This window comes from Bidens hawaiensis, unplaced genomic scaffold, assembly GCF_021521415.1.
Source record: "Bidens hawaiensis isolate Kalapana, Puna unplaced genomic scaffold, B.hawaiensis_p1.1 tig00011542_1, whole genome shotgun sequence".
In the NCBI taxonomy this organism is placed as follows: domain Eukaryota; kingdom Viridiplantae; phylum Streptophyta; class Magnoliopsida; order Asterales; family Asteraceae; genus Bidens; species Bidens hawaiensis.
The window spans coordinates 479,774-497,589 of NW_027491904.1; the positions used below are offsets into that span (position 1 = coordinate 479,774).

Genomic DNA, 17,816 nt, shown 5'->3' on the forward strand with positions numbered 1-17,816 from the left:
CGCAAGCGAGGCGGGTCAACCCACAAAGTCAAAACCTATGCGCAAGCGCATGAAACATCTGCGCGTGGCGCATATCACATATGCACACAACACACACATTTAGTGTGAGAATAAAGAGAAGACCTTGCGCATCCCCGGGATAGGCGCATAAAGGCCGCGCGTAAGCGACACACAACAAATGAGACAATGGTCTAATCCAAATCAGGATAAGGACAACCATGATTGTACTCATCAGACAACCTTCCAGAAGGTATCTTTTAAGGAATAAAGAATGTGCTGATGTTGACAGCTGCCAATGAAGGGTGGACAACTCAGCAAAGCCCATGTGCCACCACGTGATGGCACATGGGTCAGGTGAAATACCTTGGTCAGAGAATAATCAATGAAAAAGCACCAGGTGTCCTAAGTACACGTGGCGCGAAGCAATAGGAGGAGGCCAAAAAGGCCCTAATTGGGTCTGAGCCCAATCATTGGAAACCCTAATACTATAAATACCACACCACCTCAACAGTGAGAGGCAGGCAAGAAAATATATGCTAAATCCTTTACTCATTTTCACATCCTGATTATCCTCTCCTACAATATCTGATTCTCACACCGGAGGGTTACCCCAAAGAGGACCCCTCTGTCCCTTTCTGAGGGGTAAGCTCACGGTGCTGTTCGTTTTGTAGGTGGAAGAACCCGTATCTCGGAAAACCATCGGTGGTATAGCATACTCGTACCCGAGGAACGTTGATCGTATACAAGTAAGTCGATACACGCTTCTTCATTGGCGCCATCACCTGTTACAACGGCAACAAAACCACTATTTCATCAATTTTCTCTCTGAAAATCTTCACCATGGTTTCCGGTGTTCGAAATAACGATCAAGTTCTGGAGGATAATGAGCTTGAGGATGTTAATGAGGGACATCAGGTTCTGAGGGCGCCGCGTGACACTGCGCGCACCGCCAGTAACCATCCCTTCAACACAACACCTCATAATCAAACTGAAACTCCCCCAGACGATCTCACGTTCCAAAATCTGACTGGTACAAAACAAAAAGGACCAATGGGCCCGGAAGTTGAAACCAATGACCCTAAAGAATGGCTCATAAACGAACAACGGCGTTTAATGGACAAATACAATGAGTTGGTAAAACACAAAAAGTTAGCCGATTTAACATAAAGGCTCGCATTTGATAAACAAACAATTCAGGGAACAACAAAAAAGACGCGCGCGCTGGAAGACGGTCATTCTGTTCACACCGAACAAGCTGATATTAGTGATGAGGAAGAGGTACACAGCATGAAGAAGACGCGAGATACTCATGCAGGAGGATCACAGCTTCGCGCACACATGCACATAGCACCTGGAGCCAAAGCTGATATGGATTTATACACACCATACAACCCACAAGCGAAATGGCAAGTGGACGTAACCACACCATATAGGCCAGCCATCTTGGTAAAACATTCAAAATTCGCTGAGCGCATTGCGAAGGCTCCCATCAAACACAAAACCAAGATGCCAAGTGGTTTAGGCAAGTACGATGGTACAACAGATCCAGATGATTTCTTACAAGGTTTTTATAACACTGGAAACTTAGAAAGCTGGACGATGCCAACATGGTGTCACATGTTTGCTCGCTGCCTCACGGGTGCAGCGCGTGTCTGGTTCGAAAGCTTGCCGACAGGACAAATCGATGGGTTCGAAGAGCTATTGGAAAAGTTCCAGGCTCACTTTGTACAGCAGCGCAGACACACGCGCGACCCCGATGACATCATGTACTGCGTACGCAGGAATGATGAAACCATTGAAGACTACATAACTCGTTTCAATCAGGAATCTCTTGCAATTGGAGGCATCACTGAACAACTCTTGCGCGTGGCCTTTATACAAGGTACGCGCAGTGATCAACTCCGCAGAGCTCTCGTGAGCAGAGAAGGCATGCCAACCACTTGGGCTAAGCTTATGGAAGCATCGCGAGTCTTCGCACGAAATGAAAAACAAATTGCCCAAGACAGAGCAAGAGATAAAGGGCATCAAACAGGAGCACCACGCAACAATGAAAGGAGGGGCAAACAAAACTCCGTATGGTCCAGGTTGCAACAAACCAATTATTCTCCGGCAGAAAAGCAAGCGCAACAAAGTTCACCCCAACCCCAAAAAGACATTCTTAATCGCGGAGAAGATGACAAGAAGGAAGGCGGCAGAGAGCCTAACAGACCTCTACCAAGACTATGGACTCCCCTCACCAAAACGCCTTCGCAAGTGTTAAGCACAGAGAATGTCCAGTTTAAAAACCTCAGGCCATTACTCCATAAGGGACCACCGAACAGTGGCAAATATTGTGAGTTTCACAAATCCACAGGGCACAACACCGATGCATGCCATCATTTGAAGGATGCGATCGAAAAAGATGTGAAATCAGGCAAGTTGGCTCACCTGGTAAAAAATCCAAGACCATAGAACGAACAACCAGACGGAGCCTCAGCCAGTAAAAAATTCAAAAGAATCTGTGTAGCTGAAGGAAGAAGGCAAGGGCAAGGATCGAGGAAGAGAAGCGCGCAAATCCAAGGGGATTGGCGCGAGCAACAAGTAATCTTTCCAAGAATCAGAGGAGGCCCGTCTATCAGCAGTAATCTTTACAAAAACCCATACCCAAACACAATACAAATTGCTTGTCTAGCAAGGTATATCATTAAGTTTCCGTAGTGAAGATCGATCAAGGATGGGTGTTCTTACAAAATTCAACAAAAGTCTCACAACACAAACACTAATCGAAGGTCAGTCTATTATTATCAATTTACACATTTTTAGTTGAAAGTAAAAGCAGATTAAAATAGTAACTCAGGAGATTATACGAAGTCAAAATTGGAATTCCATATAAAATATTTAGGGTCCGAGAGTTGGTTCAAACAACATGTATTCATTTTCTTAAACATTTGACCCATTAAAACTTCTATGTCCACGTCTTATAGGTCTTGCGATTGTAAACATATATAGGTTTTGAATTAAACTCCCTGTCTAGCCCTTTTACTATTTTTAAGATGAGTTATTTTTTTATTAATACCATGCGTCTAAAACTAACATATTATGATATTATATACACAACCCAAAATAGCCCCTAAAGTTCACTTGATCATTAGCTAACTAACAAGTTTAATCAAACTTTAATATTTATACTTATATTATTATTATTATTATTATTATTATTATTATTATATAGTAGAAGATTATATAATCTAGCCGGCCATATGTTTCTCACCTAGACAGTACTATGCTTGTATTAACCGATTACGCGCTTAGCACAAGACACAAATAGGCATTTTCTTTGTGATTGTTTTTCTTTCTTGTTATTGATATTAGGGTCTATGTAATTGCAATATTCAATATTCTTTCGGTTTGTTTTGGTACCTTTAATTCAATTATCGTTATCTTTCTAGAAATGTCTATATCGTATGATAATTTATGAAGTTGGTTTGTCTATTTAGATTAATCAAAGGAAAAAATCTAAGGGTGGAAAAGTTTAAGATAAAGTCAATGAAGTTTTTACAAAACACAACTTAATGCGGTATAATGTCAAGAGTTTCTTTCTTTTGGTTTTTAAAAAAATGAGAATAAGTTGAAGTTATCAATTACAACTTAGTTTCAAAGTAAAAAGAAAACATAGTAGCTACACGAATACAACTGTAAAATAATATGAAATTGTATCTCTTGAACTACTGAAACGGCATAATACGTTATCCCTTGAAAAGAAAATGCTAATTGAAATACAGTGATACTAGAAATTTATTGTAACTTTTAGAAAGCTTGTGAGTAATAAAATTAAACATTATATCCACCATAGATTGCTAGTAGTAAATATACTATAAAATAAACAAAATGACACAATCATATCGTCTAGTGTAGCGATATAGGAAACACATAGACTCAAGGTCTCGAAGCAACGAAAATCTCAAAACAAGTATGCAAGTCGATTCCGTCTATAAACCATATGGACAGAAATTGAAGTATACTTAAAAATATAAATATAAAAACTAACCCATTAGAGCGACCCGTATTTATGAAACGGATCACAAAATAAACCTAAAACTAAAACAAGAGGAGTGTTGTTGTTCCACACCCACACGCACTTTGATACTAATAATATCAATTTGAAGCCATGTCTGCTGCTGCTGCTGCTGCTGCTGCTGCACTATCTAATTCATCGGTTCTCTTACCCAACAACCCACGACTGTCAACCGGTATTGTTTTTCATTTCTTCTCGATTTATTTCGGAGAAATATAATATAATATTGGTGTTGTTTGCAATCTAGATCATCATTTCAACTTTCTATTATCGATTATTTGGATTTCAAGTTTAAATCATTATTAGTTTTCTTTTTAAATGGGATTTTGATTCCAACATTTTAGAGACAAAATAGTTGGATTTTAGTAACAAATAATGCCTACTGGATTGTATTAGTGATTTTCTTTCTTTAGAAATGAAACCATCTTCTAAATCCTTTTGTAGACATGGTTTTAGTCAGGGCCGTCTCAGACACCATACAGAGCTGTCTACGGCATGGTCGTAAGGGCCCGGAATGTTAATTAGTGAATTAGGCTGAAAAGAAACCGATAACAGCCCAAAAAAATCTGAACAACTCTATTAAACATTAATTAATTTAATAAAGTTTGGGCCTGGTAACGAAGTATTACAATTATCGTTGATCTTTTGGGAAATTTCTTATTTTTATATAAGGGGCATTTTTTAGTACTTGTATTGGGCACTTGAAATCTTATAGACGGCCCTGGTTTTAGTTAGTTGCAAAGAATGAGATCAAAGTAACTTTGTCATAATTTCAATTTGGTCATCGAACTTTGAAACTTACCAAGAAAACGTTTGAGCTTTGCAAATGTTTCCATCTTGGGCAACATTAATCAGGGATTAGGACCAAGAATGGATCTTTGTGCAAAGGTTAAGCCTTTTCATGGTGTTTTTGCACTTAACACATTTGTCATTCGTGTAACTTTGAAAGTTTCGATCTTTTATGAAACCTTTTATATGACTTGAAAGTTACATAAATGATGAATGAAATATACGTGCAGTGTGCATGGCCTAAATTGTTGATTAGGTATGACATTATGAGCTTGATAGTGAAATATACTGTAGTTCTCAAAAGGCTACAAAAATTGTTTCATTTTTTATGGTATATTATACGTTAGACACTGAAGCTAGTTTGAAAGTTTCTATGTGGTTGACCACTGACCAAATGTTTCATCTTGACCTTTCTAGATGTTTTCCTGTATCTTCATTTTCATATTAAAGACTATATTATTAGAAGTAGTAAACTTAAATTTAGTCGATAAACATTATAAGTACTTTATGTGTTAATTATATATGTAAAGCGTCTATATTAGTATGGGTCAAGTAACCAAATGGGTGAATAGTAAGTTACCACATATGGTAGTTATGTCGGTTAAGGTTAATTATGGTTGTTAAATAACTACCTTTATGTCAACTAGGATTGAAGGCCTATAAATAGGTCATTTGTGTCAATGTAATTAAGAGTCGAACATATGAATGTGTATGCAGTCTTTTTTTGTGTACATGATAAGCGTTTTCACTGCAAGTTCTGTGTTATAAACCTGTGTTTTTGCATCCCCTAATTCCGACATATATTGCTTTATGAATTCACTAAAACTAGTTTGAAAGTTTCTGTGTGGATTATATTTTGGTGTAGGTTCTTCTGTAAAGAAACATGACCAGGGTTTGACCAAATTATTGTTCGGGCAAAACCGCATAGGCAATGTGCATTTGTCCACATCCCAAAAGCCGATCTCTGTCAAAGCAGTATACAGGTGACTACGTTACATGCAAGTTTTATTTCTAACACATAAAAACTCCTAAAATTTTGTTCAAGAAAACATATTATTTTTGGAAAAATAGATAATTACCTTATAAAACCAAAACGATTCATATTTTGTATATTCAGTGATGATGGAAGATCGAGCAATGGAAGTGCCTTCATTGGCGGTTTTGTTCTAGGAGGGTTGGTTGTTGGCACACTTGGTTGCATATACGCCCCTCAGGTTTGATATATGTTATTTCTATTTGATATATACAAATGGCAATTATTATATAACGTGGTCAACTTGTAACAGATAAGCAAGGCGCTAGCTGCAGCTGGAACCGACAAAAAAGAGTTGCTTAAGAAGCTCCCCAATTTCATCTATGATGAAGAAAAGGCTCTGGAGGTACACGTTTGCTATGATATAGATAAAGAGTGTTAATTTTGTCGGATTATAATAATAATAATTTTGTTTTGTTGCAGAAAACGCGTCAAAAGTTGGCACAGAAGATAGCAGAGCTAAACTCTGCTATAGATGATGTATCGGCTCAGTTGAAATCTGATGACGAGGAGGATGCGGTTGCTAATGGTAATGGTGTTGTTCCTGATGAAACCGAAGCTCTTGCCTAGGTTAACAGTATTAGACTCGTTTTCTTCATTGATGTTTGATGCATGCAAACTAATGTTTTGATTGTATAATGGTACTTGGATTTTGGTAATACATATATGTGTGTTCTGATTTGGGTTGCTGCTAGAATATGTTTTTTTCTGCCAAAAGAGATTAAATAGTTTGCTATTGTGTTTTATGACATTAAAAGTATTTAGCTGCACATTAGGTTTCATAGTAAAACAAATGGACGCAATTGAACAAATACACATGATGATGACTTCCACAAGAAAATATAAATGCAGATGTAACATAATGTATAATATACTTATAACACATTCAGCTTGGCGCAAATACTATCTGGTTAATAGTAGAAAAAGAAGTTGGTAGGCCCATGTTTAGAACAAGCATCGAAGAGACGTGCTACTTTATTCATTCACAAATGTCATGTCCGTTTATAAAGTGAACATATACTGCTGCAATCATGCTTTAGTGAGTGATATCATGTCATATGATGTGACTTCGAACTCTTAATTTTCCAATTTAGTGATTTTATGCATCATATACTTTCACATCACAAGCTAACAATTGCACTCGTTAAAACACCAAATGGACATTCATATAAAGTGAATAACTATAGACGATTGTCCATCTACTTTATGCAACAAAACAGTAATCACTTTAGATAATTAATATACAAGAAGCTAAATAAACTCACTGATTATATGAAAAAAATATAAACAAAACACAATTCAATAGCCAAAAAGGTTATCACTAACCAGTGTTTCTCTCATTATTCGTCCCACATTGGATGCTTAGAAAATAATATTCACTTTATAATACACGCTCAGCTGCTAGCAGCCACTGGGCTTGGTAGCGCTTGCCTGTAACTCAAGTGAGGGTATTAAGATGTTTGGATGATGGACAGTCTCAGGCTGGTTGGTTCTGTTGAAGCGTTACCTTGGCTTGCCCGTTCCAAGTTGCGAGTTGGGTCATGTGGCTCGAGCGAAGGCTCGGGTCACATGGTCCCTAGAATAGGGGGCACCGCGAAAGGCTGGCTTCACAGAGCATCGAAAACCCCTTGCTCGTGACAGTGGGAGGATAACGAGCCAGAGCTCTGACCGGGCCATATAACCTCCTGTTATGTCTCAATCGAACAACCATCTTTTTTGCTCATTTATTGGGTAAATGCTGCTAACTGATCTGCCATGTTTCTTTCTTCAGCATCTGTTGGTGTTTGGACATGACTGAATGTATTAGTATACATATTACTACATTTTATTAATGTAAGGATTATAACAATTCAAAGTTTGCATAGGTTCTAAAACATAGAATATTAGTTGAGCAACTAAGCTAAGGTCGATTTGATAGTTATATCAAAACGGTCGTGTAATAGATTTTACGACCCTATGCTTAAGAGATCCTGCATTGATGATCAATCCAAGTAGGTGTTTATTATAACTAGGGGCATTTTTTAGTACTTGTATTGGACACTTGAAACCTTAGAGACCGCCCTGGTTTTAGTTTTAAGAATATGGCTAATCCTTCTTAAAGTTAGCTGCAAAGAATGAGATCAAAGTAACTTTTTCATAATTTCTAATTTGGTCATTAAATTTTGAAACTTACCAAGAAAAGGTTTGAGCTTTGCAAACGTTTCCATCTTCTGTAAAGAAACATGACCAGGGTTTGACCAAATTATTGTTCGGGCAAAACCGCATTGGCAATGTGCATTTGTCCACATCCCAAAAGCCATTCTCTGTCAAAGCAGTATACAGGTGAACAAATACACATGTGATGACATCCACAAGAAAGTATAAATGCAGATGTAACTTAATGTTCATACTGTATAATATACTTATAACATATTCAGCTCGGTGCAAATACTATCTAGTTAACAGTAAAAAAAGAAGCTGGTAGGTCCATGTTCTGAACAAGCATCGAAGAGAAGTGCTACTTTATTCATTCATAAATGCCATATCCATTTATAAAGCGAACATATACTGTTGCAATCAAGCTTTATGCATCATATAATTTCACATCACAAGCTAACAATTGCACTCATTAAAATACCAAATGAAATTATTAATATATAAAATGAATAGCTGTAGACGATTTTCCATCTACTTTATAGATAATTCATTACAAGGAATTACAGATGTAATTTACTACTAAAAGACAGTAATCACTTATAGATGATATACAAGAAGCTAAATAAACTCACATAAAAATCAAAGCACAATTAATAGTGTTGGACTGCAACTACAATCATTTACTTGTTTACTTTTGCTACAAGGAAAAAGAAAAACACCAAACTTGTTGGACCATGACTCTTATCGAACGTTAATATTAGTGGGATTATTCGGTGTTTGGACTTGACTGGAAAGCAGACCGAAAATTTGGAAACTGTTAAAACGTATGCTAAAAAGATTGTATCAGTATACATTACATTTTATTATTGTTAGGATTATAACAATTCAAAGTTTGAATAGGTTCAAAAGCATAGAATATAAGTTGAGCAAGTAAGCTAAGGTCGATTTGATAGTTATATCAAAACGATCGTGTAATAGATTTTACGATCCAATCCTTGAGAGTTCCTACATTGATGATCAATCCGAGTAGGTGTTTGTTATACCTGTTCCAAAAAAAAGAGTTCATTACACAATTGACAATCCTATGACCATAATCATTTTTTGTGTGGATTCTAATTACTAGTTATATTTAAATGTTGTATAAATGATGTTTTTTTTCTAAAAATTGTAAATAGTGATAAGTTAATAATTTTGCAAGTTTATACATAGCTTACTTGTACATAATTTCTAAACATTTATACAAAAAACCAATTTTATAATCATAGATTGGTAAAAGTATTTGGTAAGAATTTATTAAGTTCATATATTTAGAACTTAGAAGGATATAAAAGTACATTAGTTAAAGAAACAAAATGGATCTATTTTAGCCTTACTGTTGTTTGACAACGTATTTAGCGGCATCTTGAGATCGGATGTCGATTACATGCATCTTCATAATGCCATTCATTCCCATATGACTTGGATAAATGTTAATACTTCCATCATAAATAATTAAATATGTACAACTTTTACTCATTATCATTCTAAATTTGAATTGCCACTATAAACTTAGTTACAAATTTAAATAGCATTATTAATTATGACAAAATGTTACAATTCAAAAACAAATAAAATAATAATCTATCCTTGTTCTGAATCATTTCCAATCTCAGAATCTTTCTCAACTTTCTGCCTTTTCTTGTCTCTATCCCTCGGGTCCTTCTTCTCATCAATAATCGATATGAGCGTCTGAAGCCGCCTCGACCGCGACGCCAACCTGTCCGACTCAGCCATCGCCGGAGCTACATTACGAAACCGACGAAACACCTGAAAAAAGTATATGGAAATGGCAATGAAACAAACTGCACCACATATAAGAAAGAGCCCTGAGAAGCTTGACAAGTGCAACCGGTCTGATTCAAGCTCCGAGTTATCGGTACTGCAACCGCTTCTTATCAGCCACTTGTCATGGATCCGTTGTAGGTCCCCGTTTTCAGATAGGGACAGAATTGCTGTTGACAAGTCAACCGCCAACGGGGAGTCACGTGGAAATGCCTACAAATTTATGATCAAGTTAAAATTTTATTATTCAATTTTTTACCCTTCAATATGAATTATTTGTTACTCGAGACTACATATTTTATTTAAGTCTTAATATTTTATTAAATTTGCAAATTAACTCCAAAACATAACATTACAACGTCATAATTTGTTTTGTATTATATCACACACAATTTCATTTTTTTTATATTATTTACGACTTCATCTGGTTCCTGAATCCGGTTCATCTGGTCCAACCAGCGAACTAGTAACGCGACCGTTTGGCTCTTCAGTCCGGTTTTGAAAATATTGCTAAAAAGAAAACAGGTTCAAAGGGTCAAACAAGTTGAAAACATTGCTAACAAGGAAGCAAGTATTCAAGAAAACTGTATTATTTATTTAATAAGAGTCTTAGTAATTGTTTTACAATATAAAACATTTTATAACAAATAAAAAATTTGCACCACAAAGCTGAGAACATATCAGAACTAGTGCAAGTAGTTAAGATTTAGGAAGTTATTGACTTTCATGGTCAAATAAGTCATTTGGTGATTCCAGATTCAAGAAGTAAAAGGACCTTCTTTATCATCTCAAATTTTAAAAATGTTATCATTAAAACTTAAACTGCTTTTTATGATTAATGAAGTATCAATATATATTATCCAATGATTCAAAATATTAAGTTTTGAAAATGTTTCATTTGACCATGAATGCCAAAACACCAAGAACAAACAAAGTGATAAGAAAAACTTACAAATCCCCATCCACTCTTTGTGAACTCGCGCCCAACAACCCGAAACTTGCACTGGTTGGACAAGAAAAGCTCAATGTACGGGCGCTCGTCAACGATAGCTGTAACGCCACCATTCTTGGAACGTTTTAGGAGTGCATCGGCATAAGCATCGGGAGTTCCGAGAGGCATGAGTCGGGATTCAGGAATCCCAATTTCATCGACCAAATATCGTTCTGCAAACGACCCCACTTGATATCCGATACGATCGTTGGTTTTTTTCAAACTTTCGATCCCTTTGATTGGAGAAGCTAGCTGTTGGACCGTGAGAATTGAAGTCAAACTCGCGGTGTAACTCGAGTTGATTATTAAAACAACAAAAAGCCACATCAGTAGCACTATGCGTCCAAGACTACTCGCAGTGTTCTCTCCTGCATTAAGAAAATAAACTTTACTTAGTATGACTTCATAAGCCAAGTGGAACTTACTTCACTTTGACTTTTCAGGTCAAACTTGGTTGCTCTTGAAGTTCAAAATGAATTATTAAAAGTTGCTCTTGAAGTCCAAAATATGGCATCCTTTGTAACATTTAAACAAATTATTTAAAGTTGGTTCAATTTTTTGAGAATTTGTATATATTTTGAAAAGTAATCATAACTAGGTTTGACTTTCAACTACATAAAAAAAGGAGTCTCACTTACTATGTGCAAAAAAGAGTGTAGAAAAGCTAAACCTGTAAAAATCAAAGAAAACAACATCGTTAAGCAACACAATTGTAACAAAAACCTAAAGTCTGTCAAAAAGAATAAAAATCTGAAACAAAAAAAAGTCACAATAAGATTGTTATGATTTGACTTTTGGGAGACCCTCTAAACTCATCATTAATCCGATGTTCTAGAATCCAAACAACAGTGCCAACAAGAAGAAAGAAAGCCGCTGTAACCGCCCACAATGTTGGAGAAAACGGGTGCAAAAACGCCCACGCGCCCATATTCATTTTCTTAAACGGGGCCACCACAATGAGCCCCGATGCAGCATACGGTTGTGTGAAATCCACAATTCGTGTTCAGTTTGTTGTTATAGCAATGTCCCCAACCGCCCCATCATAAACCTACAATAAATGTAAATTTTTTACGGGTGGGATGATGTATAAAACTACAAATGAGTTTCGAGGTGCGAATGGAAAGAAGTAAAAAGATTAAACCACGCAGTGGCAATTTCTTAAGTAGTACAATAACGCTATTCATCCAATAATTACCCTACAATATAATTAAACTAGAGTAATATTATTACTCTAGCTATAATATAATTACTCTAGTTTAAAATAATTACACTACAATACAATTAAGTTAGTTACTTAAAAAATTATTCTAGTTATGAAAATAATTACAGTAGTTTCTAAGTGATTACTCCAGTTATAAAAATAATTAGACCAGTTGAACATCTGATAGTAAAGGCTTGTGCAAAAATTCATGTTGTTACTCTAGTTATGAAAATACAAAATTACAGTACAAATAGTTACCCTAGTGAAGATCTGGCAATCAAAGTCACGGTATATAACCTATTTGTTAGAGTTAAATGATATATATTTACAAGTTTTCCACCACGCCCTTTTTTTCTTTGATTCGTATGCTTCACACATAATATCTTATATGTATTTGATGCAAACACTAAAAATAGTATTATTAAAAAAAACTCACCCCTGCTGCAATCATTTTTACCAGATCCGTGTAACTCAGGTTGCCTTTACCATTTCCATACGGGACAAACTGATACGGGACCGCATACGGTAACAAATTAACTGCCGCAACAAACACATCAATACAAAATCCTTTTGACATGTTGCTTCCGGGTAACTGTGAAACAAACTCCTTAAAACCAACTCTAAGTGGAACCGCAATTTTCAACAACTTCCCGTTATTCGGGAACACCCATCCACGTGGCTTTGTCACAATCTCCCCGGGCCAAATCACACTATGAAGTTGTTGACTTGCCTTTGACCGATTAAGTTGAAGATCCTCAGGGGTCAAAGTTGACAAGCCCGTCCCGTTTGACCAATACCCAACTATTCGAAACCCCGTTCCGATTATGTTAATAATACCATACGCGGGGTTGACAAGATTTCTATCCGAACCAAACTTTACACGCCCGGATAAACCAACAAAATCGCTCGCCCATATATTATCTAACAGCATTTCCCCATCATCAAAAATGTTCAGAGCATCAAGATGAAGATCTTCAAGTCCACTGCTACTTAATCTTGAATCATTTGAAAACGAAATGACCCCGCCTTGACTAAAAAATGCTTCAAGCGCGTGAGCTACAATCCAAACGGTATCATAAGCATATAACCCATAAGAGTTCAACCCAACCGAAGTTAACTTTCTCCATTTTGATACAAGTTCTCGTTTTCTTAACGAATCGGGTGTGTGCTGACGTAATGCAACAACTCCTTGCATATTCTCCATTTTATCAGACGGATATGGTATATTCGAATCTAAATAAGATGAAAGCCAATCGGTAGCAATCCAAACATAACCGTCACCCATCATTCCAAGATACTGAGCAACTGAAAACACCAAAAAGCCCATGTTGGGATAAACATGAAAAACAATAACCCGAGATTCCATCAAAGCTATTTTCACCAAAATATCCATAATTTCACTCCGACCATATTCCGATCCAGGAGGGATTCCAACCTTAGACGATATCCGACAACGTTTTGCTGCTAATGTGTCATCTAATGCTAACACCCCGTTTCTTCCATAATCATCATCTATGAAGATTGCAATAACGTCCTGCCAACCGTAATAATCTACAATATCGGCTACTGCTGTCATTTGGTACAGATCACTCTGTTGTTCTTACAAAATAAGGGAACTGGAGGTTGGTTAGTGTTGGGTCCGTTGCAGCAAATGATAAGAGTGGGACTTGAAGCTCATTTACCACGTGGGATATTATGTGAGCCACTACAGACGATTGCGGCCCTACAATTGCTACCATGTCGCGCTCCATAAACTGTAAAGCTACAAATTTAAAAAAAAAAAAGATAATCATTCAACAAGAATTGATCCTTGTTAACCAATAGTAACATATTGTGGTCCATAACATCTACTTGTATGTGGTCCATCATATTAATGGAGATAAGGGGTGGCTTTTGTAAGCTTTTTAGATAACATTCAGCTACTTATATAGTCGTGTCGATTTATTCATATTCAGATTTTAGGAATTGCAAATCTTGTAAGAGAATAACATGAAAAAACAACATCTTTAATGAAATTATTGTGTAAAGGTTCATGCTTTACCTCCAACCATGCCAAGAAAGCCGCTACAATTAGAGCTCCTCATGTCCATTCGAAGAGTTGTTCCGGGTAGCACGGTTGGATTTTCGTTAACATCTTTGACAGCCTGCTCAATTGCAACTTTAGCAACTTTCCCAATAGTGGAATCAAAAGTGAAAATGGCACCAACATTCACATAAGCTGGTCTTGTTGAAGCATTATGTGTGGTTAAACCATTTACCCCAAAATTTAATAATACAAGACAGAGATAACAAGAACACTCATCATATCATATCAAAAGTAACCCACCTGAAACACAGTATTATACTATTATATATAACCGATTTATGGTGATTTCGCATAAATGACCCAAAAAAATTAAAACTTGATTGCAAATTCTTGAAAAAAAATAACAAAATATTAATTGCTTACCAAGAACAGAGCTTTAAACCCTAGTTACAAGAAACTATGAATCCATAAAGATTATTAATTAAAAAAAAATCTATTATTCATTGGTATTCAACACAAATATCCAAAAACATTGAAACTTGATTACAAATTCTTGAAAAAAAAAGACAAAAATAATAAATTGCTTACAAAGAACAGAGCTTTAAACCCTCATGTCAAGAAACCATCAATCCATGAAGATTTTTAGTAAATAATTAAAAACCCGAATGATATTATGAGGGAATATGAAAAGGTTAATCACAAGTTAGCAACTTGAATTGTTTCTCCCACACCAAGAAAACGTAACGGAGAATTAGATGCATTGCCTAAAACACAATTTTAAAAGAAACCCTTGTCATGAAAGATTCTCAACTTTAATGAATCCCCCAGAAACATGAAAAGCACATGAGAACCTAAAACCATGTCATGTGAAAACAAAGACAGAAAATGTATTCAAGTGTAATAATGAATAAAATGTGTTGGTGTTATTATTATTGATATGGGCATTGGGTGAGTGTGGATGGGGATTGAATGAACAGCCAGAAGATGACACAAGAAAGTTTGGTATAAGACTTATTGGGAAGCAAAGAGATTCATGACTTTTTTGATATAAAGCTAGCATTGAGGACCCGCGCGTTAAGACAATGAGTACATTCTCATCCTTTGAAGGGGCAGCAAAAGGCATTATATGTTTCAGGAATAACTATAAAGTAATAATCGTTCTTGAATTTAAAATGAAATTATATAACTGTAATTCTATCATACCTGGTAAGTTCTTGAGGCCATGAGAAATGGGATTGCAAGCCATAATACTAATTTTCTGAAAAAAAAAATCAATTATTTCTCTTTTTATTATTTTTTTTATGTTGTATTGATTAATAGCAATAAGAGGGAAAAAAAGAAATAAGCATTGTAAAAGAAAAATAACCCAGTGGCGTTTATGAATGAGGTAGAAGTCCATTGGTATCCACATGGCGCGTATATTGAAGCTCGTTAAAAGTAGACAACATCTTCTGTAGCGTCTAACAGCCCAAGATATGCATACCTGCAATGCAATGCAAGCATTGGTGAATCTTCATAGTATTAAATCAATAATAAATAGGCTAAATCTGTGTACCTGTAGGGTCTGTAATTCCAAGTTTGTTTCCAGTGCAGAAACTGTCCTAATTATAAGGTGATGACGATGATTCATTCATCTTAATGCAAAAACTCATTCACATGTATGTATGTATGTATGTATGTATGTATGTATGTATGTACGTAGTACGTACGTTATGTAAAAGAAGGAAGGAATTGTATAATAATTTGGGATTTGGATAATAATTACAGTACTGGTGCGGTTACTTTAATCTTAGAGCAAAGATAAGATTAATTTACCCAAAACACAATAACAAAACATACTTTGTTTAACCCTAAACGAAAACAAAAGTAAGGAAGCGTACCAACGAGATGGATAGACGATCACCAACCGAATCAAAGGGACTGAATGTATATATATATATATATATATATATATATATATATATAGCTTTGGGATTTAGTAGCAGATTCAGTGGCATCAATTGCCAGGTGTAATGAACAAAGACAGTACGTACAACCAAGTGTACAACTCCAATCAACATTCTTGCTTACAGAAATGAACAAGTGTGCGATCAACTTTACAACAAATGGCACGACAGCGAGGAGCCGGTAAAACCGGGTGAGATCAGGACTCGAAGCAAATTGGCAAGTCATGGTCATTCCTCGTATCTTTCATATAAATTGGTGGTAGTGAGGTTTGAATCCACTACCTCTCACTAATAAAGTGAGTGCTCTACATTGAGCCACAACCAATTTATAAAAAAAATTACATCTTTATTGATTTTCATTAAACAGAGTTATATTCACTTTATAAGACACGCTCTTGAGCTAGCTGCCACCGGGCTTGGTAGCGCTTGGCTGTAACTCAAGTGAGGGTATTAGAGCATTCCCATCCCATCCCCTATAATTATGTGAGGGGGATTGGTAAATTATAGGGTGAAGTTTTGAATGATTGTGAGTGTAAATTATAGGGTGGAGAGAGAAATGTACTGATTTTTTGTAAATTTGGGGAAATATTTGGGGTATATTGTTTGCCCCTCTATATTTTTTAATATTTGTTGGATTGTTTGTGAGTATAGGAGAGAGAAAACTGTAATAATAAAAGTATTATTTAATTAAACAGGAAAGAGAAATGTAATGTTTTGTAGTGTAATTATAGAGATGAGAATGGGGGATGGGATGTGAATGCTCTTAAGATGGTTGGATGATGAACAGTCTCAGGCTGGTTGGTTCTATCAGAGCATTAGCTGGCTTGCGCGTTCCAAGTTGCGAGTTGGGTCATGTGGCTTGAGCGAAGGCTCTTGTCACGTGGTCCCTAGAGTAGGGGGCACCGCGAAAGGCTGGCTTCACAGAGCATCGAAAACCCCTCGCTCGTGGCAGTGGGAGGATAACGAGCCGGAGCTCTGACTGGGCCATATAACCTCCTGGATAGTCTCAATCGAACAACCATCTCTTTGCTTCTTTATTAAGTGTTCAAATATAGAAAACTAACCGATTAAACACGAAAGCTTAATCGGACATCATTGGATGTTAAATGCTAACTGTGCTTTTAAATCTGCCATGCTTCTTTGTTCAGCATCTGTTAATAATAATAGGTTGACATTAACGTTAGTCCAAAATACCAAACATGTTCCCAAGTGTTGGACTGCATTTATTTGTTTACTTTTGCTACAAGGAAAAAGAAAAACACCAAACTTGTTGGACCACGACTCTTATCGAACGTTAACATTAGTGGGATTATTCGGTGTTTGGACTTGATTGGAAAGCCGACTGAAAATTGGAAACTGTAAAACCAAGGAAATGTTAAAACGTATGCTAAAAAGAATGTATCAGTATACATTACATTTTATTACTATACGGGTTATAACAATTCAAAGTTTGAATAGGTTCAAAAACATAGAATATAAGTTGAGCATGTAAGCCAAGGTCGATTTGATAGTTATATCAAAACGATCGTGTAAAAGATTTTACGATCCTATCCTTAAGAGTTCCTGCATTGACTATAAATCCAAGTAGGTGTTGATTATATCTGTTCAAAAAAAAAAAGTTGTTCATTACACAATTGACAATCCTATGACCATGATCATTTTTGACAATGTTTTGTATAGATCAGTTCCATCGTACAAAGCCAGAGATGACAACAAGTACCCAATTCCAATGATGAAACATAAGCATTCAGAATTGGTCCGGCTGCAACGTATGGATTCTAAATACTAGTTATATTTAAATGTTGTATAAATGATTTTT

General features: G+C 36.1%; 1 protein-coding gene and 1 pseudogene across 2 annotated transcripts; one reads left to right on the forward strand and one right to left on the reverse strand.

Moving 5' to 3' along the window:
• The first annotated feature begins 4,047 nt into the window (after nucleotides 1–4,047).
• LOC143538288 (uncharacterized) lies at nucleotides 4,048–6,522 on the forward strand. The gene is made up of 5 exons (XM_077031877.1): nucleotides 4,048–4,229; nucleotides 5,709–5,826; nucleotides 5,961–6,057; nucleotides 6,130–6,222; nucleotides 6,300–6,522. The coding sequence occupies exons 1-5, from the start codon at nucleotides 4,148–4,150 to the stop codon at nucleotides 6,444–6,446; spliced, it is 537 nt and encodes a 178-aa protein (XP_076887992.1). The 5' UTR covers nucleotides 4,048–4,147; the 3' UTR covers nucleotides 6,447–6,522.
• A 3,110-nt stretch (nucleotides 6,523–9,632) lies between these two features.
• On the reverse strand, nucleotides 9,633–14,345 carry LOC143538301 (glutamate receptor 3.3-like; annotated as a pseudogene). Its single transcript, XR_013136224.1, has 6 exons — nucleotides 14,067–14,345; nucleotides 12,462–13,787; nucleotides 11,595–11,872; nucleotides 11,463–11,494; nucleotides 10,786–11,192; nucleotides 9,633–10,046 (listed from the first exon to the last, which is right to left on the reverse strand). The product of XR_013136224.1 is annotated as a glutamate receptor 3.3-like (transcript).
• Between the last annotated feature and the right edge of the window lie 3,471 nt (nucleotides 14,346–17,816).

Coding starts and splice junctions, on each gene's coding strand:
- LOC143538288 (XM_077031877.1), top strand. CDS start 4,148: ATGTCTGCTGCTGCTGCTGCTGCTGCTGCTGCACTATCTAATTCATCG. Junction 5,827..5,960: donor TCTGTCAAAGCAGTATACAG/GTGACTACGTTA, acceptor TTGTATATTCAG/TGATGATGGAAGATCGAGCA. Junction 6,223..6,299: donor ATGAAGAAAAGGCTCTGGAG/GTACACGTTTGC, acceptor GTTTTGTTGCAG/AAAACGCGTCAAAAGTTGGC.